This window comes from Eimeria tenella, genomic scaffold, assembly GCF_000499545.2.
Source record: "Eimeria tenella Houghton genomic scaffold, Eth_scaff39, whole genome shotgun sequence".
NCBI classification, from domain to species: Eukaryota; Apicomplexa; class Conoidasida; order Eucoccidiorida; family Eimeriidae; genus Eimeria; species Eimeria tenella.
The window spans coordinates 73,314-85,714 of record NW_013543318.1 but is presented as its reverse complement, the minus strand read 5'-3'; the positions used below and the strand labels follow the sequence as shown (position 1 = coordinate 85,714).

The following is a 12,401-nucleotide window of genomic DNA, read 5'->3' as shown; positions in this document are numbered from 1 at the left end:
CTGATCCATTCGGGCAGAGTACCAACTGCGATACTGCAGCGGGATATGATGCAGCAGATGCAACACATGGCAGCTGCCCTTTAGTCATCAGCATCACACAAACGCACCGGTGCATCATCTCGCGCCGGCACGGGGGCTCTTCACTGGAAGCCCCTGTTGGATCCTGAATTCAAAGAAGTCAGCTGGACAGCCCAGTGATGCTAAAGCAGGGGAGCTGTACGCTTCACACATCCAGCAGATATGCCCCAACAGGAAGGAGTGATGCACTACGTTTTGGTTGGCCGTTGCTGCATTTTTGACGCAGCCTGGTTCTTTTTCCACCCTTTGTGGCGAATGAAGTTCTTCATGTCTAACTTGGAGACGTTTTTTTTGGTGTTAGTTTTGTGATAATCCTTGCGGATTCGGATCCTGCTTTGTCCTTGACAAGCGCTGACATGAGCAGCTGCCATGTCATTGCTATCATGCGCTGGTTCTGTGCAGCGGCTTATGGGGAGGCAGACAGCAAATGCACCAAGGGGCCGTGTGTCGGAGCGCATATCACGTGCATTGGCATCCATGGAAAAGGCCTTTAGTGAGGCGGGCGGCGGGCGAACAGGCCTTAGAGGGAGCGTGCCAAGAAACGATCGTAAAGGAAAGAGACCCACTGATGCAAAACAAAGAGCGCTTGGAGTTGGAAGTGATCTCTTGGAAGGATTTGACGAGGACGAAGATGAAGATGACGATGAAGACGAGGGGGACGAGGAACTCGATGCCGGCTTAGAAGATGAGGATGAAGAGGATGATGCGGCAGATGCCGACGAAGAGTATGATCCGATTGCACCTAGAGGACCTTTGGAGAATAACAATTATGGGGAAGTCTGGCTGCCCATACAAGCTCGCCCTCGTCGCAACCGCAAAGATCGTGCGACACGTCGGCTTGTTCAAGAGAACGTTGTGAAGCCTTCTAGTCTGATTTATCCCCTATTCGTGCACGACAAAGTAAGCCTTCACGTGAAACGCTGAGCACTGAAAGTGAGGGCTTTGCCCCTTGTGAAATGCCTTCTAGACATATCATAATTGCCGCTCACTTGATGCGGTTTCCTTCAGGAACGCAGCGTTCCGATTCCGTCGCTGCCAGGCCACCGCCGGCTAAGTCCCGAGGATGTGCTAAAAGAGGTTGAAGACGCGCGGCGCTATGGCATAAACGCATTCATGCTCTTTCCCAAGGTGGATGATGACCTCAAAAGCCCCTTGGGTAAGCAGGATTGTACGCAGAGACGGCAGATGCGTTGCTACAGAAGAATTGATTGATCGCGTTATATCCATGGTTCCGTAAAATACAGAGGGGATTTGCAGCTGGGGTGGGGCAATGAATGTTGGGGATTGCTGCATCTGATTCGCGGACATTTGACTTTTGCATAATTTTTCTCAGGAGAAGAAAGCAACAACCCAGATGGGCTGATGCCCCGCACCATCATGTCTATCAAAGAAGCCTTTCCAGACGTTCTGGTTCTGGCTGACGTTGCGCTGGACCCCTACAGTACTTCGGGCCATGATGGGATCGTCGATGAGGAGACAGGAGTTGTGCTGAATGACATGACAGTGTATCAAATATGCAAGCAGGTCAGTTCTGGCATGAGTGTTAGCCCGCACTCTCTTGAGCAGATTTTGTGATGAAATTAAAGAAGTGTTTCTCGCTCACTTGCAAAGTGAGAGCTACTTGCGCATACGTCTGTGTACGTAAAGCCTCTGATCCACACTGTTGGGTGCTTTAATGGCCTGTGCTTTCGGTGTGCGCTTTTTTCTTGCTCCAGTCCGTCAACTTGGCTAGAGCTGGAGCGGACATGGTCTGCCCTAGCGAAATGATGGATGGTCGGGTGACGGCAATCCGTGAAGCACTGGATATGGAAGGCTGTGTTGACACCTCAGTGTTGTCGTACGCATGCAAATACGCGTCGTCTCTCTATGGGCCATTTAGGGATGCCGTTGGTTCTCCGCTAAAAGGAACTGGGGACAAGAAGACCTACCAGATGGACATATCCAACGCTTTGGAAGCAGAACGCGAGGCCGAACTTGGTACTTGTCTTAGCTGCGTTTTTCGTTGGGGCGACTGCTTTTATTTGACCAGTAAAAAAGCAGAGGGTAAAATTTGCTGCTGGGTTTTGAAGTTTTATCGCAGTTTGAACGAAGTTTCTCGGGTTTTGGGGTTGCGGGTGTTCCTGAGCTGCAGATGTGCAGGAAGGGGCTGACATGTTGATGGTGAAGCCGGGGTCGTCGTACCTGGACGTCCTTCGACGTGTCCGCCAGAAGACAAACGTGCCTCTTGCTGTTTACCAGGTGTCTGGCGAGTATGCAATGATCAAAGCGGCAGCGGAGAAAGGGTGGATAAATGAGAAGGCCGTCGTCCTGGAGACACTAAAGGGATTCCGGAGGGCCGGCGCCGACGCAATAGCCACTTACTACGCCAAAGATGTCGCCAAGTGGATGGAGGATGACTGCAGGAGCAGTCGCAGCTTCACCGAGCCTTGCTATTAAGTATTCACACAATCCTGGTTGGTAGAGTGGTGCGACGTCCGGGAGTCGTCAAGAAGTGGGAATCAACATGGAGTTAGCGACCTGCCGCAGACTAAAAGGGGAGCTGCCACTCTCTTCGGCTCCCGAAGCGCTGCCGCTGCCAGGTTGAAAGGAACTCATCTGCTTGGAGAAGCGACGTGTCCTGGGCGATGGCAGTGCAGTGCGCTGCTGTTCAGGCTTCCGAAAGGACCAAGAAGATTGGTCAACAGGAGTATCAGCAATAATGGGGGAAGGCCAAGCGGGCGGTCTCGCTACCATATCTAGCGCTCCGTTATTTAGAGCGCGAATGGCATTGGGCATAGGGCAGCTAAAAACAGAAGGAATTTGACGGCCTGCAAAGTTATTCCGAGGGACTGCTCACGTGCTCTAGCGGCTATTTGCCGAGCTGAGCTTTGTGGCAGCCCAAGCAAACTCGCGTGTTTTTAAAGAAATATTTCATGTTTCATGAGGCGTCTGTTAGCTGCTTTTTGACTTTGTTGTGCGGCGCGATTCCATCGCGTGATGCTAACTTTTTTCATAAGATATATGCGGCGCGGAAGCAGGCGGCATAGTATCACTTGGCAGAGCAAGCATCCCTAGAGGAACATCGTACACAACTTAGAACCAGTATAGATGGTGGACAGTGCTGCGTGAGACACTTTTATAGTCCTGCGGTTATTTGCGCGCAGATGTTCCGGCTGCCGACGTCTGCCACGGCGCTGAGGGCCCGACCGGCTGTACAACTACCGCCACCGGGTGGTGGCTGCAGTACATGGGAAGAACGGAAGCATGCACAGTTTTCAACAAGTCGTAACACAAAGAATCATCGTTTATGCGCGGCAAATAGGTATTTTGATGGAGATTCCACATGTCAGGAAAACTCCCATACAGGTTTTCCGAGCATCACAAAAGGAAGCGAGGCCACCGCCCCTTTGTTTCCGTCTACGCCCTTACCTCTTCACCCATACTTGCAGCGGCGGATTTTGGATTCCGGACTGGAAGTATATCTGCTGCCCCATGCTCACCCAGAAGGCAGCTTAGAGATTCACTTGGAAGTGCATGCTGGCAGCACAGCAGAAAGTGAATCTGAGCAGGGAATGGCTCACCTTTGCGAGCACCTAGTTTTCATGGGCAACCGAAAAAGGGGAGAGGTCCTGTCTCTACAGGGCGAGGCTAACGCGTTCACAGACTTCCATCACACGGTCTATTTCGCCAGCTGGAGAGGGGGAAGCAGTTCGCAAATTCAGAAGCCACATGGCATAGACTGGGAAAGGGCTGAGGGTAGCCACGCCTGGAGTCTGCGCCGGCTGAGAGCCGCACTGGAAATGATGCGAGAAGTCCTCACGGTACTTTAGGATTCTACTGTTGTGGTGTACACTTGCTGCGCCCCAGGGGTTGTCCTTAAAGTTTGACAGTTTTTCTTCCCCTCCACCTTTTAATGCTCCAGACTTTGCCATTAAATTCCTCCGTTGTGTGGGTTTTTCCTTCTGCCCTCAGGCCCCTACGCAGTTCACAGTAGAACGGCTTCTTAAGGAGAAGGCTGCAGTCCTTTCAGAGTCGTCCCTGGTGAACACAATTTTGTACAGGAAGGAACAAGCTCAACTGTCCAAACTTCACAATGATACTATTCTTCCCTCCCGTTTCCCTATCGGGGACATGCAACTTCTACGCAGCTGGACTGTTGACCAGGTGCGAAAGTTCTTTGCACGCTTTTACCGCCCAGAGAACGCCACGCTTTTTATTGTGGGCGACGTTGCACCGCGAGTGGCCTTCCAGTATGTAGATGACCTCCTTGGAGCCCTTCGAGGAGACAAGGCTGGGGTTGAAGAATGGTGTGCAATCCGCGACCAGTGGCAACAAACGACGGCAAAGAGAGAGTGAGCATCTTGAAAAGTTTGGAGGACATACGAAATATTGTTGAGAAAACGCAAAGCAGTGCTTTTAGTTCGTAACATCACTGAAAAACATCGTATTGTGTTTTTCACATCGTCATTGGCGTTCGTCGGCGCGGTGTGCGGCGGTATTTGTGCAGTTCGGTCTTCTTCCCTCCTTTGGCCCATTCTTGGATCAGGAGTGACAAAACTGCTAGTTCTGGGGCTTGTTCGGAAGTAACTGGGACCAAAATAGAGGTGCCAAATGTAGATTTGAAGGCTCAAGATAAAGTATCGGCATCCCTTAGGCGCTCGCTAAGGTCCCGCTTGCATGTATGGCAGCATCCTTTGCTGCAGCACTTCTCGCTGCTGTTCCTCCGGAAGCTCCCGATAGCGCCGCTGCGTACTGCGGAAGATTTCTTCCGCCTTCTCTCCCGGAAGCTTGCCCTGCAGGCCCTCGCCGTAAGACTGACGGAGCGATGCCGGAGAGCGGACGACACATGGATGCGTGTTGAAGTCGCAGACACTGAGTCAGTTAAAGAGGGGTGCCGCATTGTTAGCGTTGAAGCCGAGGCTGATCAAGCCCGCTGGCGTGATGCTGTACGCGTTGCCGTCGAAGAGGTATGCGATTCTTCTTGTTTCATTGAGGAGCGCAGACTGCACGGTTGGCCCTTAGACAGTTGATCGAAGCATTCCTTCGCTTTTGACTGGGGCTTTCTCGGTTGGTATGCTCTTACTGTGAAATTTCAACTTCAGTGATAGTTATGCATTTCTATCTTCTCACGGGCAATAAAGGTGAATGCTTCCAGGATCCAGAACCTAGGGTTATTTTCAGTGTTAGACTTGCTGAAATCGTGGGCCGCTCAGGTACGCCAGATGGCGGAGCATGGACTAAGTATGGCGGAATTGGGGAGTCTGTTGGACTCATATAGAGTAAATCTCGACAGAATGCATATGCAGTCGCTCTCGTCTGCTGATGTGCTACGGCTCCTCATGGACTGCGCTGCCTGTGGGCACTCTGTAGTTCATCTTGAGGACGAGCGTGACCTTGCACTGCTCCTCGCCAGAGGCGGCGTGTGGGAATCACCTCAGTCAGACCCTGGTGGGAAGAATGCAGGGACGGACAATCCAGACCCGAGGGGAATGGGCAAACTGCTTGATCTTGTAAATGCAGAAACACGAAACATGTTGAAATGGATGAGTGAACCTATTGATAGGGATGGAAAGCACGCAGGACCTGACGCCATCTGCACTTTCCTTACACAAGCAGGAAGCCAACGTAGCGACTGTAAACCCCCGAGGAGGCGCGTGCCTTCCACACAGCTGCAAGACCATATCGAGTCGGAGCAGCTAGGAGTAGCAGAAATCGCGCCTGAAGCCCCTGCCTCGCCCCATACAGTTGAAGATGAGAAGACTGCCAGCAGTGCTTGCAAGGGGAAACTCGCAATTCCTGAGGAATCAATTCTCAGGGAAATATGCGACGCCATGACTTGTCCGATCAATTTCCATAGGGAGGGGGTTCAGGTGAGATCTGCGTACAGAGGCTTTTCAATTTCGTAGGCTCTGGGGGAAGCAGCGTTTCCAACGAAACTCCGCTCCACTTACTGGATTCTGATTTTGAAGAAAGGCTATAGGCTCTTTCATTTCTGCCCTGATATACAGGCGCCGAAGTACTTGTTGACGAACGAGCAATCGATGAAGCTGGAGCGAAGGGCGGGAAGGGAAACCCCAATGTCACGGAAGCTGGACGAGGCTGGGCCAGACGCGCATGTCCTGAAGTATGCAAATGGCATCAAGCTTACTGTAAAGCCGCTGGCTGAAGAACGCGGGTCCGCGCTGATCCGTGTGCTGATTCCTGGTACGTGTTGTGACCTGATACTATGGATGGGTCTTAATTTACACATTTACTAACAAATGTTGGCCGATAATAATTTTTGTTTTCGCTCCCATTTGAGTGCTCGTGAAAGTTCGGTTCTATTCGCTCACAGGAGGCAGGCTGGCTTCTGCGCTAAACGTCTCGAAGAGCGTTGCAGAGAGCGGAAGCCCTGAATCTTTGAGGAAACACAGTGCAGCAATGGTCGTCGGTGCCGCTACGATGATGGAGGGAGGGGCTTTGGGTCCGTATACGCGTCAGCAGATTGAAACGTTCTGTCAGGAGAGGCTTATAGGTCCGTTCCAAGGGAACGTTCACAATGAATGCTGCTGTTGAGGAAGTGGCGACATATTCACTTCAAATGCCGCTTGCGCAGGATCTTCACTGTAAAACACCACGTTCTTATTGTTAAGAGTAGGACTCAGGCTTTTGCGTTGCTGGCGATTCCGAACGAGCAGAGAAGCTAGTACTCAGCTTGTGACTGACCGCGTTGCTTTTTGCACACACGATTTTGGACCTGTTGCAATTGTCTTTGGTCTTGCTGGTTGGTCTTGTCTGAGGCTATTGGCCAGATTCAGCGTGCACTAGCTTTTCCTGGCTGGCGATTTGTGCCTTGATTTATTTGAACTGGATGCACAGGAGTCAGCATAGAGTGCTTGGACGAGTTCCTTGCCATTGATATTAGCACACCGGCCTTTGCATCTAGAGATGCCGGCGTAGAAAAAGCTGACAAGTCTGGCAAGATCTCTACCCTTGAAAGCGCCATGCAGCTTCTGCACCTGATTTTCACTGCATTTCGCTTTGAAGATTCAGCCTTTCGGCGCGCGAAGCATCGCGTCCTCATGGATTACCACGCGTACACTCGAGATCTGGTGGTACGCAACTGCTAGGAGTTCTTTGCTCTATATGATTAGGTAACAGTCTGTAACCTGTTACTTCATCCTGCCGCGCAAAGCTGTAATTTGTCGCAAACGGGAGCTTTGTCCTTTGTGAACTTTTTTCAGGGTTATTCTCTGGGAGAGCTGATATTCAGCATGACTGGACGTGATCCTCGCTTTGATGCATTTAATTCTGGCGTGACTTCAAGCCTTGACTTGCATTTCGTGGAGAAGCAAATACGCTTTCTCATTGAAAGACAGCTAGCTCGCGGTGAGGTTGAAGTGACGGTCACCGGTGATGTGGACTCGGCTCACGTTGCGAAATTGGCAGGGAAGTATTTGGGCACAATTGTTCCAAAGCAGATAAATGAAGCGGAACTACCGTGGGCAGGGCGTCCTACGGAGCCCAGGCAAATCTCGTTGTACTCCCCTTATTATTATCTTCAAGAAGCGGCAGCACGTGGCGGGGTGCAGAAATCCAGTCTGCCACCAAACACAGGTGACACCCTTTCTTCTGGTAATTGGGCGAAGGCCTGGGGTAGGCGGCTCCACGTCTTTGTGCGAGATAGCGAGGCGCGTGCTGTGGTGCATATTGGAGGCTTCGCGTGTAATCGATGGGGCCAGAACCCTGATGGGTCGTGGATATGGCAGCATATGGATGCCGTAGAACGCAAGAACGACTCCACACCGAGCAGCATGGAGGAAACAACAACAACACCGGAAATTCACGAGCACAGGGTAGGCTTAGCCGCCAGTGAGCACAGGAAGCACCCAGCCTTCCCCCGCGTGGCTCTCTGGATCTTGCAAGAGCTAGTAACCAAGCGTCTCTTCTCGATCCTGCGAGAAGAACAGCGATTAACATATGAAGCAGCGTTCGACGTAATGTCATTTGACATTCTTCGGGGGGGCATTTTCATCATTACAGTCCACACTCAGCCAGAAGAAGCGGAACGGGTCCTAGAAGCAACGCATGTAGCGCTGCAGCAGCTAAAAACCGTTCGTCCCCTACTGCAGTCACAGCTCGAAGGAGCTAAGCAACAAGTACTTATGAGGCATGAGCACGATCGCAAATACGCGCGGTACTGGCTCGATCTTCTTGGCGGCTTACAGCTAAGTGATGTGAGCAAGTACACAGACGAATGCCTCAAATGTTCGAAAGCGGCGGCCCAGAAAGTTTCTGCTAAGGACCGTGCACTCGTGCATGCACCTTTAACGTGGTAACGCTACGCGGCACGATATGTTGAATTTAGGGCGGTTTCGCTGTTTTTGTGCTTGCAGGTTCCTCGGAAGACCGGTTCATACTTTGCAGATTTTGAGCGTATTGTCAACAGCATAACTCTCCAAGACATCCATTCGCTGTTGCTGTCGCTTGGTATGCGTCGGGAAAGCATGTGGGAAGCTATTGGTGTCTCAGGTCCCGTTCCACCAGCTGCTCTTTCTCGACCTCCCAAGCAAGCAATAAATGGCCCATCCATAACGCCTTCGAAGACGCGGCTTCGTGCCTCGGGCAGTGGAGACCTTCTCATTGCTCCAACATAGGACAAGATCGTTGGTTATCGCGTAACTAGTAGCGCTGCTTCGAAGCCCTGGGAGGGATGTCTTGCTTCACCAAACGGGAGGAAGTGTATGAGGCCGGATCACGTGCAGTCGGGATTCTTCGTAAAGGCGCCTTAAGGAGAGCGAGTCCCTGCTACGCTGTGCCTCTAGACAGCGCAGCATCACAATTTTTTAATGTTAGTGCAGAAATACTTTGCCAATCGCTGATTGGGATAACGGATAATTCCTTCTTTTAGGCTTGAAGGATTGTCAACCATCTCAAGCACGCGTTCATAGATGCGTAAGCATTTAACCAGCGAGCATCTGATCTTGCCAGTATCAATTTTTCTTTGTGAAAAATTCTTGCAGCGTATTACGCTTGCGATGTAGTAAGCTCTGTGTACGTGTGTGAAGGGTATTGCAGCTCAGACGTTTGTGTACCTTTCCACATAAATTTGCGCGTTGCATACGCAGTTTGGATGCCGCACTGACAAAGGCTGTGACAAAAGTTACCCACACCCTTTCCCCCCTGTTCCTGACATTCTCTTCGTACCGCTGAGGTAGCTCTGCGGAGCTAGCATTCTAAAATGCTTTAGTGTGGGTTAAAAGCTCTTTTCGCAAGAAACAAGTAAAATGCTTTAGTGTGGGTGAAAAGCTCTATTCGCAATAAACAAGAAGTATAGCAGTCCTGTTCACGGTTCATATGCCTTTCAGTTGTCAAAAGATGGTAGGGGCAGGCTTTCGGAAACCGAAGCAGAGGGTAATGGCTTTTCGCGATGTCGCGGTGGTGGCCCACTTGGGCCGGTGGCTGCTCCCGTACCGAAGGGGTACTCTCTAGGCAAACCGCTGAAAGGCCTTTGCAATCCCTTAGCCGTTTCAGTGGGAAGGCGTCCGCGCACGCTAACACTCGCTGCCCCACCCGCAGCAACTGTGGGGCCCTCTTTTGCTGGGTGCAGGTACAACGTGAGTGGCCGCTTCTGCAGTACTTGAGTGGATGCCACAGCTTACGTGCAGGCACACTCTGCAGTCTTTGAAGTTTCGCTGGCACTACAACAGTAGCTCGCCAAACGGCTCCTGTATAGTCGCCTGTAAGCCTTCAATAAGGAATGGTTCCCAGGCGAGGAATTAAATTAGTCTTGCCCGGGCGCCGCTCTACTTCGACCGGCAATACGAGCTTGATGCCTTGTGGAATTTCCTGCATGCAGCTAGGACGCTACACCTTAGACGTAAGCTGCATCATCTGCAGGGTACCCACCTCAGCTAGTCGGAAGTGCCAGTCTAAGGGAGTCTTTTGGACACTTATCTGTTGGACTCTACCGTAGTCTGCGTACTCGGCTCGGCCTATTCACTCCACCACTAACCTTCAAGACCTTGTTCGCAATCACTCTGAAGCGCCATAACATGCAAACTAGACATACGCCTAATGCCAAATGCCTCCAGAAATGCGAATTGAACTCGTACCGTGCTGAGAAATCTTCTGCTGTCACGGTGGTAGGAACGTGAGGTAGCAGTATTGAGTACGAGACAGCTGCGAAATTGTACTTATGAAGCCAGGAGCGATGTCAGTGGAAATATTTCCTGCCTTTCGTTGAGGAAATGACATGAGTCTCCGCTTCCTGCACGTCGCTCTCGAGTTCGACAGGTGGAGGATAGGCTTTGACTTGCGGGGTTAACATCAGAAAGGCGACCAACGGTGCAAGCGCCGACGAAAACCAGACCCCATTCCCCAACCGTGGTGGTCGCATTTAAATTGAAGCCACAAGCCGGCTCTTCTGAGCTTTATTTTTCCTGATATTTCTTTAGCTGGAAAGTCGTGAAGATTCATATATGATGTACACCCCTCTGCACTGCACTGCTTAGCTGCACTTCACTTGCGCCGTTCAAATAATGCGTTTCCGATTCGATTTCCCCCGAAGATGGGAAGCTTTTCGATTGATCTCATTCACTGTTGGAATTCACGAATCATATCTAATGAAATTGCGCTTGTGTAAGACCGGCGGGCGCTTGGTCCTCAAGGTACAGAAAAATGACAGGCGGCTGCGCTGGTTGAGTGTATGTACTGCCTCATCATTCAACAGTCCGAGTTCCATGCATCATGGTGCTGGTCGGCTATCACCTAGTCTCGTACCTATCTGGTCTCGCCTCTAAATCGGCAAACCGTTGGTTTGCGCTCTTTTTTCTGGCCATTACAATGCTCCTAAACCCAAAAAATACAGGATGAAGCTGCGAAGTTCATAAGTTCCGAAAACGCTATGCAACAACCTGAACTCAAGAATACCCCCAAGAACAACACCCCAATTCCGACAAACGCACACGCCATTGTGTCTGCATGCCCTTTTTATGCATATTGCTTCGCGAGAACACGGGCTGGGCTTCTAGCTTGAAGCCACTGACTTCTGCAGAAGCCAACACTCACAAAGTGTCAAGAGGCAACGAAACACAATGCTACGTGGGAGAGTTTACAATGCCACGGACTTCGCTAAGTTGAAGCTCTGAAGTGTGAGCCTAATCAGCGTTGGCTACGCAGTATGGCTGGCCACGCCACGGGGTCCACCGCAAGCTCCACAAACTTCAGTACAACGCAATGGGTAGCTCTCCAGGGAAATACGGGCTCGTCTGAGGCAGTTGGCCTGCAATTTGCTTCGCCAGAACTCCGCTCTGGTAAAGCTGCACCAATGTGTCGTGAGAACCAAGGCAAACGCCATCAACAAATAGGAACGGGCATCGGGTCTTCTTTCTGAACAGACAAGTGTGGAAAACAGCCTATGTTTCAATTCAGCAGGAACGTTGTCAGCACTACAATACATAGCCTTCTGCAGCTTTTCCACAGGCTAGCATTAGTTAAAAGGGCTCCACAGCACTTCTCACAACAAGATTTGTTTCCCGTCACCCAGCATCGGCTGTGCTTATGGCGAAAACTTTCAGTTTAATCTTTGGTCCGTGGCTGTTCGGGCGGTTCATATGTGCGAATGCTGAACTGGCTTTCTGTGATGCGACGTGACAACCTTACGCATGAGTTAGCGCGAATCCCAGTATAGCCGGATGGGTGGTGACGTCGACTGCCATGAGAGGGACACTCTGGAGCTGTGTCAGCATTTTGACAACATTCATGGATGCGAGAGATTTAGGCCTATCGACTGTGCCTTCCATGAACAGCACGAGTCTGTTCTGCTTCAGCAGAGGTAATAAGTGGGCATCCACGCTTTCCCTTTCTTCATTGTACGCTTTTGTGCTGCGCTCCACCAGCCGTTTATACACTGGGTCTTCCGGTCCTCCGCAGGCCTTTAGAAGCGCTTCAAATGTAGCAGACTGTGGCAAGATGCTGCTGGAAGATGAGGATTCGGCGGTATCACCTGAAACAACGGTGCGTGAGTGAGGCACTGATGTCACGTTACTCTGGGGAGAATTAGTTCCTGTTGCCAGGCAAAAAACTAGCTTTTTATTGTAGCCCTTTGGATTTATGAAGGGTCGAACGGCGCGAAAGATGTGAGCCATTTTGAGGGCTGAATGCCGAGGGGGCTCGAGAGGGACACACGAATTCTTCTCTTATGGAACAGCCAGCCTCTCTGGCTGTTATAAGCAGCTCGCAACAAACAATTTCGTCAAAGCGAAGGCACTGTGTGGAGAAGGGAGACACAAGGTGGTGATTTTCTGGAGGAGCATTTTCCCCTGCATGCGCTTCCGTAGGAGTAATGAGAGCAGCCCTCCCCA

General features: G+C 51.1%; 3 protein-coding genes across 3 annotated transcripts; 2 read left to right on the top strand and 1 right to left on the bottom strand.

Moving 5' to 3' along the window:
* Positions 1-447: 447 nt before the first annotated feature.
* ETH_00007350 (M16 family peptidase, putative) lies at positions 448-2,514 on the top strand (the record flags this gene model as incomplete). The annotated part of the gene is made up of 5 exons (XM_013376659.1): positions 448-978; positions 1,087-1,234; positions 1,412-1,602; positions 1,794-2,055; positions 2,210-2,514. The coding sequence occupies 5 exons, from the start codon at positions 448-450 to the stop codon at positions 2,512-2,514; spliced, it is 1,437 nt and encodes a 478-aa protein (XP_013232113.1).
* Positions 2,515-3,221: 707 nt separating this feature from the next.
* Positions 3,222-8,693, top strand: ETH_00007345 (uncharacterized protein; the record flags this gene model as incomplete). Its single annotated transcript, XM_013376658.1, has 9 exons — positions 3,222-3,878; positions 4,030-4,409; positions 4,565-5,024; positions 5,271-5,927; positions 6,066-6,261; positions 6,392-6,571; positions 6,916-7,151; positions 7,281-8,273; positions 8,433-8,693. 9 exons carry the CDS (start codon positions 3,222-3,224, stop codon positions 8,691-8,693), a joined length of 4,020 nt encoding a protein of 1,339 aa, XP_013232112.1.
* Positions 8,694-11,261: 2,568 nt separating this feature from the next.
* On the bottom strand, positions 11,262-12,185 carry ETH_00007340 (uncharacterized protein; the record flags this gene model as incomplete). The annotated part of the gene is made up of 2 exons (XM_013376657.1): positions 11,262-11,427; positions 11,701-12,185. The coding sequence occupies 2 exons, from the start codon at positions 12,183-12,185 to the stop codon at positions 11,262-11,264; spliced, it is 651 nt and encodes a 216-aa protein (XP_013232111.1).
* Positions 12,186-12,401: the final 216 nt, after the last annotated feature.